This window comes from Bufo gargarizans, chromosome 2 (genome assembly GCF_014858855.1).
Source record: "Bufo gargarizans isolate SCDJY-AF-19 chromosome 2, ASM1485885v1, whole genome shotgun sequence".
NCBI lineage: Eukaryota > Metazoa > Chordata > Amphibia > Anura > Bufonidae > Bufo > Bufo gargarizans.
In genome coordinates, this window is record NC_058081.1 from 679247117 (window position 1) to 679270915 (window position 23799).

At 43.6% G+C, this 23799-nt stretch overlaps 1 protein-coding gene across 1 annotated transcript in view; it reads left to right on the top strand.

Annotated features, from left to right (window-relative positions):
* The window catches only part of LOC122926295 (serine/threonine-protein kinase SIK2-like), a 62781-nt gene extending 42741 nt beyond the window's left edge, over positions 1 to 20040 (top strand). Inside the window, exons 2-4 of the mRNA XM_044277666.1 lie at positions 12331 to 12447; positions 14647 to 14710; positions 19934 to 20040. Coding sequence (XP_044133601.1) covers positions 12331 to 12447; positions 14647 to 14710; positions 19934 to 20040 — 288 coding nt within the window. The remainder of the gene's footprint in view (positions 1 to 12330; positions 12448 to 14646; positions 14711 to 19933) is intronic.
* The last annotated feature ends 3759 nt before the right edge of the window (positions 20041 to 23799 follow it).

The window sequence follows — 23799 nt, forward strand, 5'->3', positions numbered from 1 at the left end:
TTTCCATTAATAAGCCATAAAATATTTACAATCAAAATCAAATTAAGCACGTACATGAAGCGGTTTGACTTTGTAATATTTCACCTTTTTTTAATTTTACACCTTGGGATTGTACGACTCCTTGAAATATCTTATTATAAATTTTACAGTTCTGCCGTCGCTGGAAATGAATCTTCAGCCATTAACATAGCAGTATGTTGCCATTACGACAAATTCCTCTAATCACAATGTTCTGCGTTCCGTCCAAGAGGCAGCGGGTAGAGGGAATAAATAGGCGCCTATTACAAAGCTGCGCGAATTGTTAATGCACAGCCCCAGTATATAAATAAGAGACATTGAATTGTTCATCACACCTCCATCCAGATACCCCCGCTGTGGTTGGCATTTCATGCAGAATGAGTCTGCTCGCCTGTGGAATGACTAATCCTCTATTTATTGAAAAAAGCCTTTTTATTAACTCCGCAATTAATAAAAATAAATCTCTGTTAAACCAAGAACAACCATGGATATTCATTCAATTTCTCCTTCTGTTTTATTCCTTTATCTTCCCCCTCACTTCTGTAAAAAAAAAAAAAAAAAAAATATATATATATATATATATATATATATATATATATATATATATATATATATATATATACACACACTTTTTTTAAAAATTTTTTATTATTATGCTGAGTTAGCTGTGAAATACCGTATATCATTATCGCAATTACATACAACTTTTTCAACTTTATTTTATTAAAGGAAGTCTGTCAGCAGTTTTGACCTTGCTAAGCTGCTGACAGCACTAAGTAGGGGCTGGGGAGAGCAGGACAAATGTACCAGTTGTGAAGCTTTTCTCATCAGGAGTAGCATGACTATGAACTTTTATTCTGCCAGATTCTCCTTCTGCAGGTGACGCTTCATTGTGAAGTGCTGTCTGCATTGAGCTGCTTCAGAATTTCTCTCTTCTGAGTGACAGCCAACCAGGAGACCACTGCAGCTGTCACTTGGAGCACAGTGGAGGGGCTGTGCAACAGCTCAATGCACAGAACACTTCACAGTGAAACTCCGCCTCCTTGGCACTTCCCAGGCAGAATAAACTTCATATTCACATGACTCCTGATGAGAGAAGCTCCAGAAAGGTAATGGAATTGGTAAAGCTTAGTAGTTTCTCCTTTAGTACACCACCAGGAAAATTGTCTAGTTATCAATTCCCTAGTATTGTATTATCAGATTCATCTTTCTGTCATCCCTGGTGCTACCCCATAAACCATGTAAAAGGCTGTGTATTAATCTAAATAAGCATAAAAGCATGGAATAGACCATACAGAATATGAGGTGTGGAGCGGGTAGAGGAAAAGGTAGGAAGCCAGATCAGGAACGGACGTGCACATCCATGAGTGCATGTAAAATTGTATATTGCGTGGAGAGGCCCTTTAACCCACCTCATGCTGCATATAGTATGTACCTAAACACGTTACCTACCTGTGCAGTGTAGTAGGGTTCATATACAGGCAGCTGTCAGATTGTAAAGTTAGATTATGACCTTTGCACCAACTGAATTGATCAAAGAATAGCTTTTATGTGTGGAATTTTTCAACTTTACAAAGTGGACTAGCAGAATGACGTGCATTCCAGGTATAGTCACAGGTTCTGCTCATTACAGGGTTGTCATATCCCACCCTGGAATCTGCGTAGGCAATACTGAGCACAGAGGGAATATTTGAGCAGCTCATGACAATGCTACTAGTGCATAGTGCACTTCCTGTGGCATGGCTGCCGCTAGGGATCTTGGAGGCAGCAGATTTAAAGGGAACCCGTGGGGCCACTAAACCGCCAGCATGCCGTTATGCAGCTGGAGGTTCAGGTTTCTAAATCCTGTTTTTTCGGGATTAGCTAGAAAAGAATCTAGTACTGGCTAGTGGCTACAGATTAATCCGGGACTCTTCCCCAACAGCTTTAGACGCTTACACATTGCACCTATGAGGCTGAGGGCGGTGCACCTCGATTTACTGTGCATGCGTATTCAAGTGAGGTGTACTGTTCTCCACCATCAGCCCGATGACGCTGGAGTCCCAGACTCATCTCCAGCCATTAGTCACTTTGTAGTCTAGCTATTCCCGAAAGGGTCGGTTTCATAGGGGTAGCTTTTGGAAAGTTATACCCTAGTGCAGGCATGCTCAACCTGCGGCCCTCCAGCTGTTGTAAAACTACAACTCCCAAAATGCCCTGCTGTAGGCTGTTCAGGCATGCTGGGAGTTGTAGTTTTGCAACAGCTGGAGGGCCGCAGGTTGAGCATGCCTGCCCTAGTGCATAATGGCATGCTGGTAGTTCAGTGGCCCCATAGTTGGGGACAGGTTATTCACCCCTTTACAAGTGATTTCCGATCTTTACCTCCTCTGATCGGCGAAGGTGTGGCGTGTCGGACCCCCACCAATCAGATAGTGTTGGCCTATCACGAGGATAGGTCATCACTTGTAAGGAGTAGACAACCCCTTTAAATTGGCAGCATATAGAACATTTTATATACTTTGGGGCAGGGCTCAGCAACCTCAGGCACTCCAGGTGTTGTGAAACTACATCTCCCATCATGCCCACTTGCTTGGCTACTCTGTGAAAGGAGCCTGCTGGGATTTGTAGTTTCACAACAACTCGTGGGCCGAAGGTTGCTGATTCTTGCTTTAGGGTTTGTGGAGTGAGAGGTTTTCTAGAATTTTGAAGTGTAGTTATTGTATTTGATGAATATATTTCCCAACGTTTCCCGTTTCCCTGCGATACTACAGCTCCTAGCAGATGCTTTGCGTCAGGAATGGTTAGTAATATCTCATCGTTGGTTATTTTAGTTTGATGTCCTCCTATTTCTGGACAGAACAGAATACGTTGTCCGCGACATTAATGATCTGCCCGGGGTGACGAAATGTTTACTCATTTTCAGCCGCTATCTCGTCTGCTTTAAACTACTGAGGTCACAGGAAGTCATCATTTTCCAAAAAGTGACTTGTTAGCATTTCACAACAGAGGTCATTTGTTCTCCTTTACAGTGAGCGGCTGGAATCAGGCTGCTGTGTTCTTCGTCTACATTTCGAGTATGTAGTATTATTTCTTTTATGTGCCATTATGGGCTAGTCCGACCTTGCAAATAACATCTACTAACTTCTCTGTATGAAGTCAATATTAAATCCCCAGGACCATATTTTTGTAATTTTTTTTATGTTTAATTTTTCCCCGCAGTGTAACATATAAGGATGAAATCTTCAGAGAATCTACAGCACAATCAAAACGCACACGTACCTCTTGCTGTTGTTGCGGTGCATTTACTGCAGATTTACCATAAAAGCCCGTCCGTCACGTCTGTGTTGGCAGCGACCACAACAATATGGCAGGCAGTCACCCTTTTTTTCATCCTTACCCATTACCCAAGGATACCCATCCTGTAGTTACACACGCTTAGGTTAATACCACACAGTATTCAACTTGGCACAAAACATGCCTGTTTAGATAGGATGATGAGATTAGTATTCTCTGGACAGCCAATGGATAATGTTGGTGCAATATAAGGAAAATGAAATTAATTAATCTCTGATATATGGGGCGCAATCTATATTTTGTTTCACTCTGGCCACCAGTCCTCAGCATACGCGGACACTTCCTTTTCTGTAGCGATCACTTCTCGTCAGTCCTCTCATTATCATCTACGGCAGGATTTTTACAAAATGTATCACCTCACCTGCATCTAGCTACTACCGGATCCATCATTTACAATGGGTAATGATCACAGCCCCACCTCCTCCCCCTCCCTGCACAATGACATTTGTGCAGGGTCATTACAGCAGGCCTGCAACACTCTCCCATAGAGTCATCTCAAGTCAACAGTTTTCTATAGTCCATGTGGCTACTGTAAAGCATATCTGTTCTTAACAGCAGCCCAGGCAAGATGACCGCCCTCCTAACTACATACATAAAGTAAAAACTAAATCTCGGCAATTTTTAAAAAAATTATTCATAAAGAACGTGTCAATTAATATATTTTTTAAAAATATAGGTGTGCATTCCCTTAATGTTGCATCTGTTAAGCATATTTCGATATATTATGTTCATAGTATGCCTTCGGTTGATGAGGGGTAATGTGAAAAAAACTGTTCCTTCAAGCTGTGTGCCATAGTTTTATGTTTGCCGACACTACATGGTAAGTGAATGTAGAGCGTTAGTTACTAAGGTCATTAGGAGTATAGCAATGTCATCATGTGAGCCTTGCAAAACCAACATGAAGGGAGCCAAAGCAAGTCTTAACAAAGCCCTGTTGTTTGCTTTATTATTATTTATTAACCCTCATTATTTAACCACAAGGCCTTTTCTCCTGCGTTTTGGCCGCCTGCTCGGTTCCTTTTTGGAAGCGACAGCATGGAAGAGCGTGAATGAGCTGGAATGTAATGACTGCAAGGCCGGCTTAGATCCAGACTAGGAATCAAACCATTGGGACACGTCCTAGCTGTAGTCACCCGTGCCAGGACTTTAACGTACTGGAGCAAACAGGCTTCATTTCTGCAACAACGTAGGACATGTATTTAGGCAACATGCTGCTGATTACTGGCAAACATTCCTGTTCGGGAAATCAATTAATTTGGGCTTATTGTTCTGCAGTTCTCATTAGTATACTGTTGCTTATAGGTGGTCGTTACATAACTGCAAAATAAAACCGCGTTATTATGCTGTGTTACTCTACCTCTCTCCGGTTTGGGACCAGACCTATAAGTATTTCCCCTTCCCATACCGGAGAGCAACCAGAAACTTTCGGGGCCGGTGTGAAGTGTAGGCAGCTGCCTTGTCCACCATTGAGATGGGCATTATTTAGGCCAATTGAAAGCTAAGTACATACAGCTGATAATGCTATAAGGGTTTAGGTCCGATGTGTGCTTTCTTGGTGGACCCATGGTACATCTCATGCAGTGGACCCGTGACGCCTCTCATGCAGATATATGGTACAGTGGCCTACCTACTCAGCAAAGGAGAAATGTACAAGTAGGAAGGAAAATAAGGACTATGTATTATAACGTAACCTAACCGAAGAAGACTAAGGTTTGGTTGGGAAGGACCCATTGATTTGAGTGGTCACTGTGTAATTCCTAGTTTCCCCAGTGGTGGTGCTGCAGGAAATTTAAGCACTGTCTGTTTTCCCCACATATTACAGCTGATCGCTGAGGATCCTAAGAAGGGCACATGTAGATTGTCATCACCAAGTCCTTATAACAAGTAGGGATAGTTTAAAGGGGTAATGTAAAAAATTAAAATCTTACATAGACTAATATATGACAACCTCTTTCCAACAAAGCTAGAACCAGCCCTGTACCTCACATGGATCCAGAGATCCCCCATTCATTTCTCCAGTTGTTCTGCTTAGGGTGTGACTTTTCTGCTGCAGCTGGGGCAGTTGTAGGATGGAACTGAGCGTGTGCTTCCATCTCAGTGAGCAGGACAGAGAAATTAGACAGAGAGCAAACAGCAGGTGGCGCTATACTAATAGGTTTCATTGAATAACACTATAGCTATAATACATGTTTAATTAGATTCAGATCCAGGTGCTAGTTTGAAAACTGTAGAATATTTTTATCGTGGACAACCCCTTTAAAGCAGACAGCGGAGGATTGTGACCCGTAGAGAAATTCATCTTAATATTAATGGGCAATTACATTATTATGCATCTAACAATTTAACATACTGAACTTTAGGGACCAATTGTATATGGGGGGTTATCAAACCCCTGCCATGGGCACTACGAGAGCTTGTCCCTCCCCAGAACATTATTCTGGGGGGTGCGAATGACCATGCTTTAACCTTTGCTCGATGACTCCATGTTGTCAGTAGTACACCTCTATGACTGCCCACGCTTTGTCATGTGACAGTGCCGTTCTGTGTGGCCTACTATGTGCTAACACCACGTATTATATTACTTTTAATCCTCCTATAGGATTGAGTGGTACTATAGGTTTATCCATGGTAACTTTATTTTTATTTTTTTTATGTAGTTGTAAAAAAAAAACAAAAAAAAAAACATTGTCGTGTGTAAACTTTCCCTATAAAGTTGCATGAAGGCGCAACACATGGGGTCGTCTGTTTTATGGTATGTAACGGCAATTTACCTTGACCGTATTCCTCGACTTGCGGAAGAAGTAATGATTTTTGTGGCAAATGAAGATGGTTTATGTCGTCCTGTAAGGAATGATTGGTAAAGACAGGCCTTTAATAGCAGAACGGAAAGCGGTATGTCACTGAAGTTGTAGCCGATATGAATGGGCATGCCAGGTAGATGGATGGCGGCACTGGATGGTAGCTGTCAGGATAATAAAGAAGTGAACATAAAATAGCTGTGTATACAATATGTGTGTGTGCCAAGAACAAAATCATTCGGTCTTCCATCACGGAGACGGTGGTACTCTCTGGATAACAAGAACTTGAGTGAAAGATAGGAACCGGCCAAAAAATACTTGGTAGGCAGAAATGAGGGCACCAGATTAGTAATGGCGACCCGTGTCGTTTTAATAGGCTGCTTATGTGTGTGTGTTTATTTTTTATAGATGTTCTAATACAAAATACGGACTAGTCACAGTGTGTTCTCTTATCCTGAATAGTAAGGACATATTGTACACTCACTCACTACAATTATATACACAATTTGCAACCGGTCAATTATGGTTTTGAATTGTCTGACTCGATTTCTGTGAATGAGCACAAAACGTGAACCTAAATTATGTACAAAAAATAAATAAATCTTTGCGGTATTAGATCTGCCCTCTCTTTATTGGCAGCTGACGTGATATTTTGACCACGCCTGGTATTTCTGTCCTCATAAGAGGATATTACCCTTATGAGAAACTGATTATGTATCAGATGGATTAACCTCTTCTACCCCGGGCCAGTTTTCACCTTCCTGAACAGGCCATATTTTGCAAATCTGACATGTCGCTTTATATGGTAATAACTTTGGAATGCTTTTAGGTATCCAAGCCATTCTGACGCTGTTCTGTCTTTGCCTCTGCTCCGCTGAACATATGACATGTCCTATCTTTTGGTATATTTTGCAGATCATGAACCCATTTGAGTCAGTGGGTCCGCACCGCAAAATGGAGTTCACACGGCCGGTGGCCTTTATTGCGGACCACTATTTGCGGTCCGCAACGTGGGCACGGGGGCCATACGCTGGAATGAATGGACCTCTTAAAGGCTATGTACACCTTCAAAGGCAATTTTTTTTATGATTGCATGGTACTCATTTTGGGCATTTTTTTCAATTGGTCTTTAATTTAAATATTGAGCCGTTCTTCACAAAGGGTAACTGTTTGCCGAGCTGTGTGACTGGTATATTCACTCTGTGCTGTCATCTAATAAACCTTATCTCTAAACTACTGAGAGGTCATAAACACTTATTTAAGCCACATTCTTATCAGTAAGAGAAGAACTGAGCTATGAGTGCTTATAAGGTCAGAGAGCAGAGATGCTCCCCAACTGACGGAAAAGACAGAAAATCCAAAGGGTGCTACTAGAGCTTCTCAGTTCTGTACAGAAAAAGGGTTCCATATTTTTAACAAAGACAAATTGAAAAAAAATTTTTTTAGCTCAAAATGATTACAATACAATAGTAATAAAATTGCCCCCAAAGGTGTACATAACCTTTTTAAGTGGAAAGATTTTAGGATTCATGAAGGCATCATTTGGCATGACAAAGCAAAATGCTCTACCTCAGTATATGGTTATTATGTTTCAACAAAGTAGAAGTAGTACCAAAGAAGACGAACCAAACCACATGCAACAGAAATGAGTGCTGCTTTCTGATGACTTCAGTCATGCAGCTTGTTATTTTTACATTGCCCCAAAACAATCCATTTTTGAAGAAAATCCAGCTTCCAATGTATAAAATGAATATTTTAAGGCTTTATCTTGATTTTTGTTAAACCCATCAGCCTGCGCTCAAATTTTATTTTTTCTATGTGGATCCTGAATTTCATATTGTTCAAACTTGTAAGTGTTGAATTTGAATATACTGTTACGTATAACCTTTCTCTTCCTATGAGTTTCTTCGTTTGCTGTGTAATCTAGTGACTGGACGTGAACAGCCAGGCGCTGTATTCGGTCAGTTTCCATAGACATTGGATGGAGTGGATGAGTGTCCGCGTGACCACTGCTCCATTCAGACTCTTGGGGAACTTTCCACCACGTCTAGTGATCAGTGGCGGTCCCAATGATCCTACATTTATCACTTATCCTGTGGACAGGTGAAAAATATTTTTAGTTGGATAAGGCCTTGAAAGGGGTTATGCAACAATGGTGGTGGGGAGTTTGCCCCCACCCCCCACCACACTTGGCCAGACCTGTAAATGGAAGCTTACTTGCCTACTTCCCAGTGCTTGCTCCCCTCTCCTTCAGGCCAGGCCTTCTCCTCTGGGCACCCTCGATGTCAACATCCGGTTTGATATTGCTGCAGCCAATCAGTGGCCGCGGCAGAGACTGGATCCCCTTGAGTCTTGTTACTATGTGTCAGACTCGTGAAGTAAGGGGAGCTGGACACCTCCACTGCCAGCAATTGCCTGCAGACATGTACAGCGAGGGAGCCCAGCAGAGCAGCCCAAGCCTGGAGGAGGAGAAGGAGCGGGGAGCCAGTGCCAGGAGCTGGCAAGTAAGCTTTCAGCCAAACTGGGGGAGGAGGAGGTTGCCAAATTCCCGTCTTCCCCATTCTTGTGCAACCCTTTTAAGAAACCTGCCATTCTCCAAGGCCAACTTCAGGTGGCCATGGTGTGGTCACATTTCATCATCTGTGTTACACCCAGACTAACCATAGTTCTACTAGTTCACTGTAGATATCCATATAAGTTCTGTTCAGTAGAACTACAGGAGAGTAGAGGAACAGCTTATCTATAACATGGTTGTCCATGGACATCCAACAGTTGATGTATTTTAATCGCTGACATAGGATAGTGGGGGCTTTGCTGACACAATAGTTGAGATCACAAGGTTTGGTTGGTCTTCAGCAGATGTTCGATATAAGTAATTGGGCAACCAGATTGACAGTCAGCTTTTTCAAAGACCCAAACTATGAGATAGGAGATTTATAAGCTTTGTGGTCCCGAAAGTCAGGACTGTTGTCCTTTAGCCATAGGGTAATCCTTGCTGTATTAAAGCAATCTCCATCACTAGGCATGTGATTACATTTTCTGTGCCCAGGAGTTGTTCTTTATTCATACAGCAAGACAAGTGAAGTGTTCTTGTCAAGATGGCGTGACGGGTACTCCATTCCAATGTAGTCCTCTGTGAGGACCTTTTAAGACATTTTTATGATACACTATATTATGCCGGGTTTATAAGCGTGTTATTTCTCAGTTGTCTGGTTATTCTTCTGTTTCTTTGCGTTCAGTGACCTCTGGAAAACACTGACTTTAGATGATGATGGTCAATGTTCTCCAGTATGTCAGATTGAGACTCGTTTTTATGTCAACGAAAGGTTAAAAGAAACTCGCTAGGGATAAAAAGTGTGTCCTGGAGGAATCCTGTAGGGTGCGGGAGTAATTGGGCTGTCTGTCGCAATCCCTCTGCTTCCCTGCCAGCTGTCGCTGCATCCCGGAGGAGATGAATATAATTCTGAGAGAGCTTGAATCATGAAATGTCAGCAGCTTTATTCATGGTGAATGTGCGTAGCAACCCAGGCTCTTGCCATGCTCAGCGAGTTCACATACAGCTGGAGGAGGTTCTCGTTACCTGTTATAGGGGACTGTAAAGGCTGGGGTGTAGCTGTAGGAGGTTGTGTAGCATTGTGAGGCTCACCTACAGCGAGGTCGGTCAACATTGTGTATGTCAAACCACTAGAGGAGGCAGTGGAGTCTTATGTGTATGAGACCATACACACAGGTGTGGGGCGCTGTTCACTTCTAAAATATTACTAAGCTAGGGTGCTCTAAATAAGACTTTCCAAGTTCCAAACTGATTTTAGCCTATATGACTCCTCATAGGTTATAGTGATAGGTGGCAGATTTTTGTTGCTGAAATTTTGCAACTGAAAATCTTCTGTACATCTCAATATGGTTTTCTTCAGGCCCCATTTAGATGGATGGAACCAGCGGTGCATCCAGTCTTCCTCTGCCTGAGGCGCTAACTGAAATGACTGCTTTAGGGCTCATTCAGACGGCCGTATGCTGTCAGCAAAAATGCGGATCCGTTTTTTTTGCGAATTAGATGCTGTCCCATTTACTTCTATGGGGCCTTCTTCCATTGCACAGCTTATCAAAACAAATGAAACATGTCCTATACTTGTCAGTGAAAATCAGGTCATGGCCCCATTAAAGTCTATGGGTCAGCAAAAGAAAAAAAAAAAAAAAAAAGCTGAAAAGCTAAACTATCCGCAAAAAAAACAGATCAGCATTTTTGCGGACAGCATACGACCGTCTGAATGAGACCTTATTGTTAAAGGCATGCTTGGAAAACATTATACATGTGTTCCCTCAAGATACAATGGCCTCAGGATACAATATTTTCAACATACAATGTTCTTTGTTCTTTTCTGGGCAACCGTACATTGAAACCAGACTCAACATACAATGCCTCAGACTCGGATCCAACCCATCAAGGCCACTTCTCTGGTAGAATAGCCGTATTAGTTGCTAGTTAGCAGATAATCCTGACTGTTATATGTAAGGACTTGTTTTATCTGTCTTAGGCTACTTTCACACTAGCGTTCATAGGTCCGTTCGTGAGCTCCGTTTGAAGGAGCTCATGAGCGGACCCGAACGCCTCCGTCCAGCCCTGATGCAGCCTGAATGGAGCGGATCCGCTCAGACTGCATCAGTCTGGCGGCGTTCAGCCTCCGCTCCGCTCGCCTCCGCACGGACAGGCGGACAGCTGAACGCTGCTTGCAGCGTTCAGCTGTCCGCCTGGCCGTGCGGAGGCGAGCGGATCCGTTTAGACTTGTAATGTAAGTCAATGGGAACGGATCCGCTTGAAGATGTCACTATATGGCTCAATCTTCAAGCGGATCTGTCCCCCATTGACTTTACATTGAAAGTCTGAACGGATCCGCTCAGGCTACTTTCACACTTAGAATTTTTTCTAAGTTATTAATGCAGACGGATCCGTACTGAACGGAGCCTCCGTCTGCATTAATATGATCGGATCCGTTCAGAACGGATCCGATCGAACGCTAGTGTGAAAGTAGCCTTAGTTATCTGCTTATTTTTCTTTAATCTTCATTTTCTCTTATCTTTGACATTTTGGGGCTTTGGAACCGATTACTCAACTTAAAATGGTTTCATCATACAATGTTCGTCCTGGAACCAAGGAATATTGTAACTTGAGGGACCGCTGTATATAGTGCTACAAAACATACTGGTTAATATAGCAATACAGTTGAATATGCAGAGATGATCTCTTCCTCAATGAAAGCACTCAATGCCCAAGGTCTTTCCGCTACCCCTTCCCCCCCCCCCCCCACACACACACACCTAATGCTGCCTGAGGCGATCGCCTCACCCCGAGGCATGCTATAGTGCAAAAGTAGTAAAAACCAAATAAAACTATACTTACTTGGCACCACTGGAAACGTACTGACCCATACAATAAAAGTACCACGCGAATTATGATGCTCGGTGAGCGTCGTAAAATTTAAAGTGCGAAAAATAGTGGGGTAACTTTTTTGTTTCCATTACCACATGCCAAAAAACTTAGTCAATCAATACGTTGTTTGTACTCCAAAATGGTGTCCCTAAAAACTAGAATTCTATAGAAATAAAAATTTGGCAGAAAAAAAAATTATCCAAAAGAAATCGTATATGTGATGTCCTTTTATTTTGAAAATAATTACGATTTTGCCCAGCCACACCCGTATTCTGGTTTCATTGTATTAAGTAATATTACGCTCAATTTTGGGCCCACACTCTGGGCGCTTACGCTCTGCTTTTGAAACGCAAAGCATTGGCACATGCTCAGGATCGGGCGTTGTTAGCACTTCCTCTTCAGAGCCCAGCTCCCGCCCCTTCCTTCTAGCGCTCCGGGGGAGGTGAGCGCTCGCTATGTGGCCTTGCATCAGCAGAATTGTAAGCGCTAATTCTTTTCACGGGTGTAACTTTTATCCTTGTCTAATATGAAATGTAGTTTGACGTTCTGAAACATTCAAGTGTCACCGATGTGCAAAAGCAGAGGGGGCAGGTCCTTTTTCGCAGCACTGTTCGGCAGAGATGGCTTGTGCAAATGAAAGAGAAGAGTCATTTGAGGGCGTTATTGGCAGATCCATTTAGTAATGCTGTTAGAATTAAATTAAGCGTGAGTCTTGTCCGCTGGCTAATGCTCCGTATTCTGTTGACTCTACAGGTGGCAATAAAGATTATTGACAAGTCTCAGCTGGATGCTGTAAACTTGGAAAAAATCTACAGAGAAGTACAAATCATGAAGATGCTGGATCATCCCCACATTATCAAGCTTTATCAGGTGAGCATACAGTGTACGTTGCGTTAAGGGCTCATGCAACCCACAGTGTAAGGGCTCATGCACACGAACTTAAGGGCTCTGGGCACTCCGTGCTGCGGATGCGGACCCATTGACTTTAATGGGTCCGCGATCCGCAAGATACGGTAAAAGATGAAGCACGGATCAGAAGCTTGCAGAAACACGCCGAAACACTTCCATGGGCTTTCGAGTTTGTGCCTCTGCGCCGCAAAAGATAAGATCTCTTTTGCCGTATCATGCGGATCGCGTACCCATTTAAGTAAATGCACATCCGCAGCATGGAGTGCACGCGCCCGTTGCCCGTGCGTTGCAGACCGCAGCACAGGCACAGAGCCCTTACGTTTGTCGGCATGAGCCCTAATACAGTACCGGCAATGTGAATGAGATTTGTAACATAGTAACATAGTTTATAAGGCCGAAAAAAGACATCTGTCCATCCAGTTCGGCCTTGTATATTTTCCCGTGCAGAAATTAACCTGCCGTGCGGATTTAGAAATCTGCAACATGTTGTTTCTGTGGATCTTTAGGGGAAAACCACACCAAAATCCGCAAGTAACACTGATTTTGGAGTGGAAACACATGAAAATCAGTGTGGAAATTTTGTTTGTAAACCCGCACCACTGTGCTCTAGGATTTTGATATTGATGGCCTAGCCTCAAGATACGTCATCAATATCTGATTGGTGGGGGTCCGACACCCGTCATCTCCACCAATCAGAAGACAGGGTGTCGCCTTAGATGCGACTTCTTGTACCAATATTATGCCTCAAATTTTACGTACAAAAGGGTCTCTCCCTGCACCACATCTTGTGCAGGTCTAATCTGTCTGGGTAAATCTACACCATCTTTAGGATTAGTAAATCTGTCCCCATGTGGTTCATCTGTTCTTGGCTAAAACCACCCCAATTTGCAGCAAAATACTTAAAGGGTTTCTACCACTTGCTTCTGACACATTTGGTTTTCAGACACTAGCGATCCGCTAGTGTCTGATGTACCATACAAGCTAATTATTATATTAATCCGTTCGGCCGTTTGGTTAAAAAAAAAGCACTTTTATATTTATGCAAATGAGCCTCTAGGTGCTATGCGGCCGTTTTTCCAGCACCTAGAGGCTCCGTCTACCTTGCTAAACTGCCGCCCAGCTCCTCGCTCCAGCACGCCCAGGAGCAGTGGAAATGTCTGAGCACGGAGCGATCAGACATTGACTGCGCCTGCGCCGAATGCCTCCGAATGCCGCGACGAACGGCGCAGGCGCGAGATTTCGGAAGGCAGAAGCAGGGGGAGGATCGATTTGAGTTGAAGATGGGCGTGCTGGAGCGAGGAGCTGGGCGGCAGTTTAGCAAGGTAGACGGAGCCTCTAGGTGCTGGAAAAACGCCTGCATAGCACCTAGAGGCTCATTTGCATAAATATAAAAGTCCTTTTTTTTAACCAAACGGCCGAACGGATTAATATAATAATTAGCTTGTATGGTACATCAGACACTAGCGGATCGCTAGTGTCTGAAAACCAAATGTGTCAGAAGCAAGTGGTAGAAACCCTTTAAGCTTTGCCAAGTGGCACACTGCCGAGTAAGGCCTCTTTCACACGACCGTATGGCTTTTTCAGTGTTCTGCGGTCCGTTTTTCATGGAACCGTTGTTCCATTTTTTTGTTTCAGTTTCTGTTCTGTTTTTTCCGTATTTCTGTATGGCATATACAGTATGCAGTAATTACATAGAAAAAATTGGGCTGGGCATAAAATTTTAATAGATGGTTCCACAAAAACATAACTGATACGGAAGACACACGGATGCATTTCCGTATGTGTTACATTTTTGTGTTTTTTTGCGGACCCATTGACTTGAATGGAGCCACGGAACGTGATTTGCGGGCAATAGTAGGACATGTTCTATCTTTCAACGGAACGGAAATACGGAAACGGAATGCATACGGAGTACACTCCGTGTTTTTTTTTTGCGGAACCATTGAAATGAATGGTTCCATATACGGAACGCAAAAAAACGGCCTGTAAGCAGAAAAAAAAACGGTTGTGTGAAAGAGGCCTAAGAGTGCGGCCGAATTGTGGAGGTGCTTTTGAGGTGTAGAGCATGCAAGTGATTGAATATAGAGAGTGATGCAAATATTATGATTCTAAAGAAAAAAATACAATTTTCAAACACATTTTTTTCATTTTCTGTGGTAGGTTATGGAAACCAAAAACATGCTTTATCTTGTCACAGAATATGCCAAAAACGGAGAGATATTCGGTAAGTGCGATCTTGTTCATTCAGTGCCTACTATTGGGATCTGCTGAGTGTATGAACACATGGGCCTATTACGCCGCACAATTGTCAGGAGCAAGCTTTTATAGGAATGCTCATTCCCATTAATAAGTCCATATAATCGAGAGCCGATTGGCTCGAATTGTTGGCTGATGGGCATCTTTTATCAGTATGAAAGATACCTGATTATTGGCATTGCATCTCCATGTGTAATCAGGGATGTGCTGCCGATAATCAACAGAACTTAAAGGGACACTGACAGGCCCAAAAAGCATATTTAGGGGTATATATGACAGTATAGGTCTTATAAAGGGTATTAGAATCATCTAGGTATCCCCCCTGCCCACCTCATAAATACAGTAAAAATAAGTTTTATAACCTGCTTTCCTGGTGTTCAATCTGCCCAAGGGGCGGTGCTTCATATCAATTTGCGCCCAGCCAGCCTTGCCACAACTGCCGTTTGAAGCGCCGCCCAGCTCATCAATATTCACTGAGCTGGGCGGCTACTCTGAAGCGCTGTACTAGTGTCCCCGGCCATCTTCAGCGCATGCGCCCGGCACCCTCACTGGCCGGGATCGCATTGCGTGTCTGCTTTATGCGCATGCGGGGCGCTGCTGTGCCCGGCGCATGCGCATAAAGCAGACGCGCAATGCGATCCAGGCCAGTGAGGGTGCCGGGCGCATGCGCATAAAGCAGGCGCGCAATGCGATCCCGGCCAGTGAGGGTGCCGGGCGCATGCGCTGAAGATGGCCGGGGACACTAGTACAGCGCTTCAGAGTAGCCGCCCAGCTCAGTGAATATTGATGAGCTGGGTGGCGCTTCAAACGGCAGTTGTGGCGAGGCTGGCTGGGCGCAAGTTGATATGAAGCTCCGCCCTTTGGGCAGATTGAACACCAGGAAAGCAGGTTATAAAACTTCAGATTACTGTATTTATGAGGTGGACAGGGGGGATACTGAGATGATTCTAATACCCTTTATAAGGCCTATACTGTCATATATACCCCTAAATATGCTTTTTGGGCCTGTCAGTGTCCCTTTAAGGAGGGAGGAATGACTCTCCTTTAGTTCAGTTTGCATCGGCCTGTGTAGTCAGGCTAGTGTAAACGAGCGCCGATGGATGTGTTGTTATCTATCGTTGCTTGCACCACCTCAGCATCGTGCAGTATAGCACAGCTCTTGCTGTCATGTAAACTTATTGGGCATTATCCTTGGAAGTGGATTTCTCTTTCAGATAAGACTGCACTGGGAATATTGGCTTCCTCGTGTACAGACAGTGTAGTTTGTCTTACTATTTAGATATTTCACATTTCACACATTTTAATCCCAGGAATTTGCCAGGCATGTCCAGGTCTGGCATTGGCTAGCACTGTAATCGGATGCTCAGAGAATGTAGTGACTCTTCATGCAGTGCATCTGCCACCCTATATAGAGCTGCACTTTTTCCTTCTCTCTAGGAAAAGATAATCTAGATCTCAGTCCTGAAGTCTTTCCAAGGTGCGCATAGGAAAAAAAAAAACAAAAAAAAAAACACAACTTTTTTTATTTTGTTTAATATGCCATATGACCACAATCACAGTGACGGTTCAGTTCCACCTTCTCTCTTCCACCAATACAGAGAAATTAAAATTGTCTGGGTTGTGTACGGCACCACTGGTGACGAGCACGGCGTTCTTTAGCAGCATTTTGCTTTTCAGCATTCAGCTTTTCTCCCGGGCCTCTGTGCGAAAGCAACACCTGGGCTTACCAGTCAGCCGCCAAGGATGCCGCATGCTGTTAGATTTCATAATGCCACCAAATTGGTTGTGTGGGTATCTCCGGTGTGAAGGCTCAGGTCAGATTCCAAACTCTGCATGCCTTGCTGATGCTGGAAATTGCATAATACCCCCTGAACACGGTAATGCCATATGCATGGAGCCTGTACAAAAACATACTGATTCCCTACAGTGCCTGTGTATTACAGACTCGTGGGCACTGTGCATGTGGCCTATAGTGCCACCTTACAGAAACGTACTCTAAGAGAATACCTCCGAAATACGGCAGGGGTTGGGACCCCCTTATAAAATGCAACCTCTGTATGAAAGCAGAGGACACATAGGGCCAAAGATACATTATACAATGGTATGTGTGAGGCCTAGCTTAATTGCATTGATTATTGGCTATAATCTTGATGGATTAGGATCACACCCTGCAGGCACCATGGCTTTCACAGTTGAAGCCGTAAGACCTTAGGGTCTTTGCACAGTTGTGGCCTCTGTATAAAATGGATGCCCACATTAATTTTAACGGGGTCCATTGATGTTCTCAGGTTTCCTGCAGCACTGTGCCATCCTTGCTGTCAAAACTACCAGAAAGTTTTGGCAGAAGCGTCCCAAATGCAGCCTTAAAGGGGTTTTACGGTCCATATATGTTCATCACCTATCCTGGGCATAGGCCGCCAATATCTGATTGGCGGAGGTCCAACACCCCACAGAGATGTGAATGGGAGCAGGGCTGCAATAATCAGCTCCATCAACTACACAAAACAGAAATGCTGCAGAACAGCTGATCGGTGGGATGTTGGGCCTCCACCGATCCTGAGGATAGGCCCCTTGAAAGGCTTTGTGGATCTATGGCTATTTTTTTTTTTTTTTATGCACATTTGGGCTTCTAAACATTTTTGTTATAGGTTTTTATTGGAAAAATTTTTTACACCTTTTGGGCTTCTACAGTCGTGGCCAAAAGTTTTGAGAATGACACAAATATTAGTTTGCTTTTAGATCTTTGTTTCAGTTGTTTCTGTGATTTAGTGAAATATAATTACACGCACTTCATATGTTTTAAAGGCTTTTATCGACAATTACATGACATTTATGCAAAGAGTCAGTATTTGCAGTGTTGGTCCTTCTTTTTCAGGACCTCTGCAATTCGACTGGGCATGCTCTCAATCAACTTCTGGGCCAATTCCTGACTGATAGCACCCCATTCTTTCATAATCACTTCTTGGAGTTTGTCAGAATTAGTGGGTTTTTGTTTGTCCACCCGGCTCTTGAGGATTGACCACAAGTTCTCAATGGGATTAACATCTGGGGAGTTTCCAGGCCATGGACCCAAAATGTCAACGTTTTGGTCCCTGAGCCACTTAGTTATCACTTTTGCCTTATGGCACGGAGCTCCATCGTGCTGGAAAATGCATTGTTCTTCACCAAACTGTTGTTGGATTGTTGGAAAAAGTTGCTGTTGGAGGGTGTTTTGGTACCATTCTTTATTCATGGCTGTGTTTTTGGGCAAAATTGTGAGTGAGCCCACTCCCTTGGATGAGAAGCAACCCCACACATGAATGGTCTCAGGATGCTTTACTGTTGGCATGACACAGGACTGATGGTAGCGCTCACCTTTTGTTCTCCGGACAAGCCTTTTTCCTGATGCCCCAAACAATCGGAAAGAGGCTTCATCGGAGAATATGACTTTGCCCCAGTCCTCAGCAGTCCATTCACCATATTTTCTGCAGAAGATCAATCTGTCCCTGATTTTTTTTTTTGGGAGAGAAGTGGCTTCTTTGCTGCCCTTCTTGACACCAAGCCATCTTCCAAAAGTCTTCGCCTCACTGTCCATGCAGATGCGCTCACACCTGTCTGCTGCCATTCCTGAACAAGCTCTGCACTGGTGGCACTCCGATCCCGCAGCTGAATCCTCTTTAGGAGGCGATCCTGGCGCTTGCTGGACTTTCTTGGACGCCCTGAATCCTTCTTAACAAGAATTGAACCTCTTTCCTTGAAGTTCTTGATGATCCTATAAATTGTTGATTGAGGTGCAATCTTAGTAGCCACAATATCCTTGCCTGTGAAGCCATTTTTATGCAACGCATCGATGGCTGCACGCGTTTCTTTGCAGGTTACCATGGTTAACAATGGAAGAACAATGATTTCAAGCATCACCCTCCGTTTAACAGGTCAAGTCTGCCATTTTAACCCAATCAGCCTGACACAATGATCTCCAGCCTTGTGCTCGTCAACATTCTCACCTGAGTTAACAAGACAATTACTGAAATGATCTCAGCAGGTCCTTTAATGACAGCAATGAAATGCAGTGGAAAGGTTTTTTTTGGGATTAAGTTAATTTTCATGGCAAAGAAGGACTATGCAATTCATCTGATCACTCTTCATAACATTCTGGAGCAAAAACTTAAGCAGCAACTTTCTCCAATTTCCAATATTTATGTAATTCTCAAAACTTTTGGCCACGACTGTACATCTGCAGTATTCACACTATATAGCAGCTGCAGAAAACTGTTCTGTGATGTCACCCAACTCCAGTCTGACTGATGCTGAACCCTCTAATAAGCTGAATCCTGCCCAAGTTCAATCTTGATTTAAGCATAACGCTGGGTTCACACCTGAGCGTTCGCGATGGAGCGCTCTGTATGCGCGATTGTACGGGCGTTTGCAATCGCGCATACAGAGACAAGCGAACGCCCATTGTCGCGCGTTCTCGGAAGTCTATGTACGGGAACGCGCGACAAGACGCCCCAAAGAAGCTCATGTACTTCTTGGGGCGTCGGGCGTTTTACAGTGCGATCGTACGCGCTGTAAAACGCTCAGGTGAGAACCATTCTCATAGGGAATCATTGGTTCTTGCCTGTTGAGCGTTTTACAGCGCGTAGGAACGCTCTGTAAAACGCTCAGGTCTGAACCCAGCCTTAATCAGCCCAGAAGAGCGTTCAGCAGAGGTCAGAAGGTTGTCAGAGAACAAGCTGTCAGCCTAATGGATTTATCACAGCTTTCTGCAGCTTCTATACAGTGTGAAATATAGCGGCTGTAGAAGGTAAATGTTTTTAATAGAAACATATTGCAGTAAGTGTTTAATAGCCTCAAATGCATGTACTGTAAAAAATAAATTAAGAAGTTTACTCCAAAGGTGTCCGTAGCCTTTAAAATGTGGGCCTCGTGTTGACGTAATTTTATCTCCATTTGAATTCTCCATTACCGTTTATTACACTGAAATGGAAACTTTTTTTTTTTTGGTTATTTCCCAAGAAATATATGTAACTCCACGCCAGAAAAAAAAAAATTTCATTTTCCATTTCTAGGAGCCCCCTGAAAGCCGCTCTGTTTGTTTTCTACCGCGATTATGCTTCATTGGAGAGATCCAGGAAGTCCTAATGACGTTGCTCCTCTACCTGACTAATTCATTCCGGCTTAATTGTTTTAACATTTGCTTCCTGTACTTCAGAGCTTGAAAACAGGGATTTTCTTCTGCTCCTGACCTTAAATGATCAGCGCGTCTATCTTGGAGATCCCCGACCATTTCCAAATCAACTTCTGTTTATGCAGTTTTAATGTGAGGACACTCCTGATAAGAGAACAGCCGCCACGCAGCGATTTTTTCACTTCCCTGTGAGGTTTTTCTTCACCTTTCCTTAGTTATTGCAACTTTTTATTTTTTAATCTGTACATTTTTATTAACTATAAGCAGTCTGCATATGTACGTCAGCGGGGCCTAGTGGGTGCTAGAATATCATACATTCTGCATTATTAGATGGTCATAGAAATACATATAACTTGTAAGGGTAGAACCAAAAGGAAGGTGGCCCAAAACTAAATGTTACAGGGGTTATCCCATGACTAATGTGAAAAATGTAATTCATACGTAATCTAATACAGGACGACCACTTTCTAGCAAAGCTAGAACCAGCCCTGCACCTTACATGGATCCAGAGATCTCCCCAATCATTGCTCCAATTGTTCTGCTGGATTTATGTCAGGCTGTCAGTTTATGGGGTGTGTCCTTTCTACTGCAACTGGTGGCAGTTGAAGGATGGAACGGAGCATGCTTCCATCTCAGTTAGCTGGACAAGAAATTAGAAAAAAGAGAAAACGGCAGGTGGCGCTAAACCGACAGATTTCATTGAATAACTTAGAGGCTATAATTTTAAATTACATGCAATTACAAAAGTATTCAGAATCAGGTGCTGGTTTGAAAGCTGTAGAATATTTTTCCTCCTTTAACTAAAAAAATCTGCTGCTATAATTGTTTTTATTTTCATGGAAAATTACTGTTTGATACGTTGCTAATCCCCTAGAATCCTGTATTTTACCTACTTTCTTTGTAGTTGCTCCTCTGGTCAAGATCCACTTCATAGTCAATGATGATACTTTGGTTTCTTGCCGATGATGACTTTGCTCCATGTTTGAGAAAGAAAGCCAAGATGAGGTGCAATCTTCTACATCACAAGACCCTTGGTTTGTGGATAGGAATTTAATCGGTGGCAGAAGTGAATTGTCAATTGCACTTTAATTGCTTAAATACATTCTCCAGATTTATACGCTGTATTCTCTGTTACATGGATTGCAGGATAAAACTTACCAGGAAAGATTAAAGGGAACCTGTCACCGGGATTTTGTGTATAGAGCTGAGGACATGGGTTGCTAGATGGCCGCTAGCACATCCGCAATATCCAGTCCCCATAGCTCTGTGTGCTTTTATTGTCTTACGTTTAGACCATCCTCTTCACCTAAAACAGGCGTAGAAAATGATGAATGAGACGGGCCTGCCCCCTTCCACGTCACGCCTACAATTTTAGACCTGGCGTGAGCGGGGAAAAGCCTCAGATAGCGGTGCAACTAACCATTGCACTGTCATCTGCGCCTGAAATACGCCAGATTGATAAATTACCCCCTAAATTTCTGGTTTATACACAGCAGCCAGTCTGAGGGGGCAGAGCTGCAGGGGAGGGACAGAGCAGCATTCTGGACCAATAATGAGAGAGGAGGCATGTCTCAAACTACCGCAGACTCCCTGTAGGCACTGTAGTTAAACTGTAGTCACAGATCACAGCTCTGCCCTGATGGAGCTGAGCTAAAAAGCAGCCAAGCAGTGAGACCTGAGGGAAATAAATAGCTAATTCAGGTGATATATATTTTTTTTTTTTGTAATTGAATAGGTAAGTGCACCAGCTACCCCTCTGGGAATGGTTACTATAGCAACTGCTTACGATAGGAATTATAGAACAATTCCAGCTTATTGATATTAAAATCATCTATATTGATATTGAAAATATCCAGGCAGTTTGCTATATATTTTGCCCACTATTTTAAAGGGTTTTTCTGATTATCTTAAAGATTCACGACCACCAATGAATTGGCCACTAGGCACAGTCTCATGTCTGGACGTGTGAAAATATCACACATTGACGGCCTACCCTAAGAGACCCGGTCCACCATGGGTGTTGTGTGGAGCTTAGATTAGAGCCGTGGCGGTCTGGATGTTAAATCTATAATATGGGGACATTGAATTCTACTGACTGAAACCGGCATGCTGGAAATACCTGTAGTTACAAAATGGGACTACTCCTGTAAGTCTGAAGTCAAATGGTTGCATTTACACTGGAAAAAAAAAATAAAAAGCATCCACAAAATGCCTACACTTAACAGATGCCCCGCTAGCTCACAATTCAGTTCATGTTTTCCCAAATTGACACAAATAGCTGGATTCCATTTATTTCACATTACGGCAAATGCAAGTTTTCTGTGAACTGCTTTATAGAGCATGGGTTTCAATTTTTATTTTTAGCTACTCATAAAATGCCATTTTAGTTATTGCCTCCATAATTCTAGCGAGGAAAATACTGCAGAAGCCTTTTTCCTTATATGTAAATTGTTTGCTTATTCAGCCATGTCAGCCATCTAGGAGTGAGCCGAGCACCATAACAAGCACAAGATGTGTGGTGCCGAGCCCACGCTGAGAATACGGGCTGTCGACTGGAACCAGAACGTTCTACTGGTTCATCAACTAGCTGTCTGAACTCTTACACTATGGATGCTGGGATGGTGGCTAGTAGATTTAATTCTAGCATCTTATCCATAGATAACTGTGCGAAAATGTCATTATTATTCCTGCAATTATTGTATATTGCATGTGATACCAGCACGTAAAAAGGTTTTGGGGGATTACCGCAGATATGCTTCATAATAGTTTACCTTTTCCCCATGGTTTTTTTTTCAATGTGAACTCTCCCGACCCATTTTTACCATATAGACCAATCCCCTATTTTCTTTCCATCCTGTATGTCGCACTTCCTGTTGCTTTAATCCACCAAACCCATGATGCATCTCTCTCCTTCCTGTGTCACAGCTTCAGCAACGCCCCCTAACAACGTCCAGCTAGTTTATAGCTCCTCCCACACAGGTAGTTACATAGACACTACCTATCACTGCCCCGCCCATGGACACTAACATCACAGGAAATAAGAAGAGCTGCTACGGACATGGTCATGTGACCACAGCCCAGAACGGGAGATAGGAGCAATAAGGATAAAAGAAATACATTACAGAAATACAGCGACCTTCATCAATGATTATTTTTAGGGTAAATGCAACGGACAATCCGCACTGAAATCTGCAGGTGTTCGCATGGAAATCCGTGTGGTCAATCCACATTAATTGGCGCGGATTTGATGCTGATTTGGTGAGGATTATCCACATGTGGATTAGGGCTGAAACGATTTCTCGATTGAATCAAGTAATTCGACGCAAAAAAATCCTTGATGCAAATTTTTTGCATCGAGGATTCGTTTGTGTCATGTGACCACGGAGCTGGAGTGAAGAGCTTGCTATTACTTACCGCTTCGTGGTCACCTGCCGGCCCGTACCGCGCTGCACTGGATCCTGACACATCGTCAGGTCATAGTGCATGTAAGCGCGTACTATGACCTGATGCTGTGCGACGTCAGGATCCAGTGCAGCGCGTGGAGAAGAATAGGAAGGAGCTGTGGAGCGACGCCCCTACAGAAAGGTAAGTATTTTTTTTCACCTGGCGCTGGGGACCTGGCACTGCAGGGGGTCCGCCGGCCAATGGATGACATGGAGGGGACAGATGGGCGTGGGGGCACATGGTAGGGGCTGATCTGAGTGGCAGTGCGGGGACATGGAGGGGGCTGATCTGATGGAGGCTGGGGTGACATGGAGGGTCCTGATCTGACGGGCACGTGGTGGGACATGGAGGGGCTGAATCTGACTGGCACGTGGGGACTATGGAGGGGCTGATCTGATGGCACTGGGGGACAGGGGGACATGGCAATGGATGGCATGGAGGGGTTG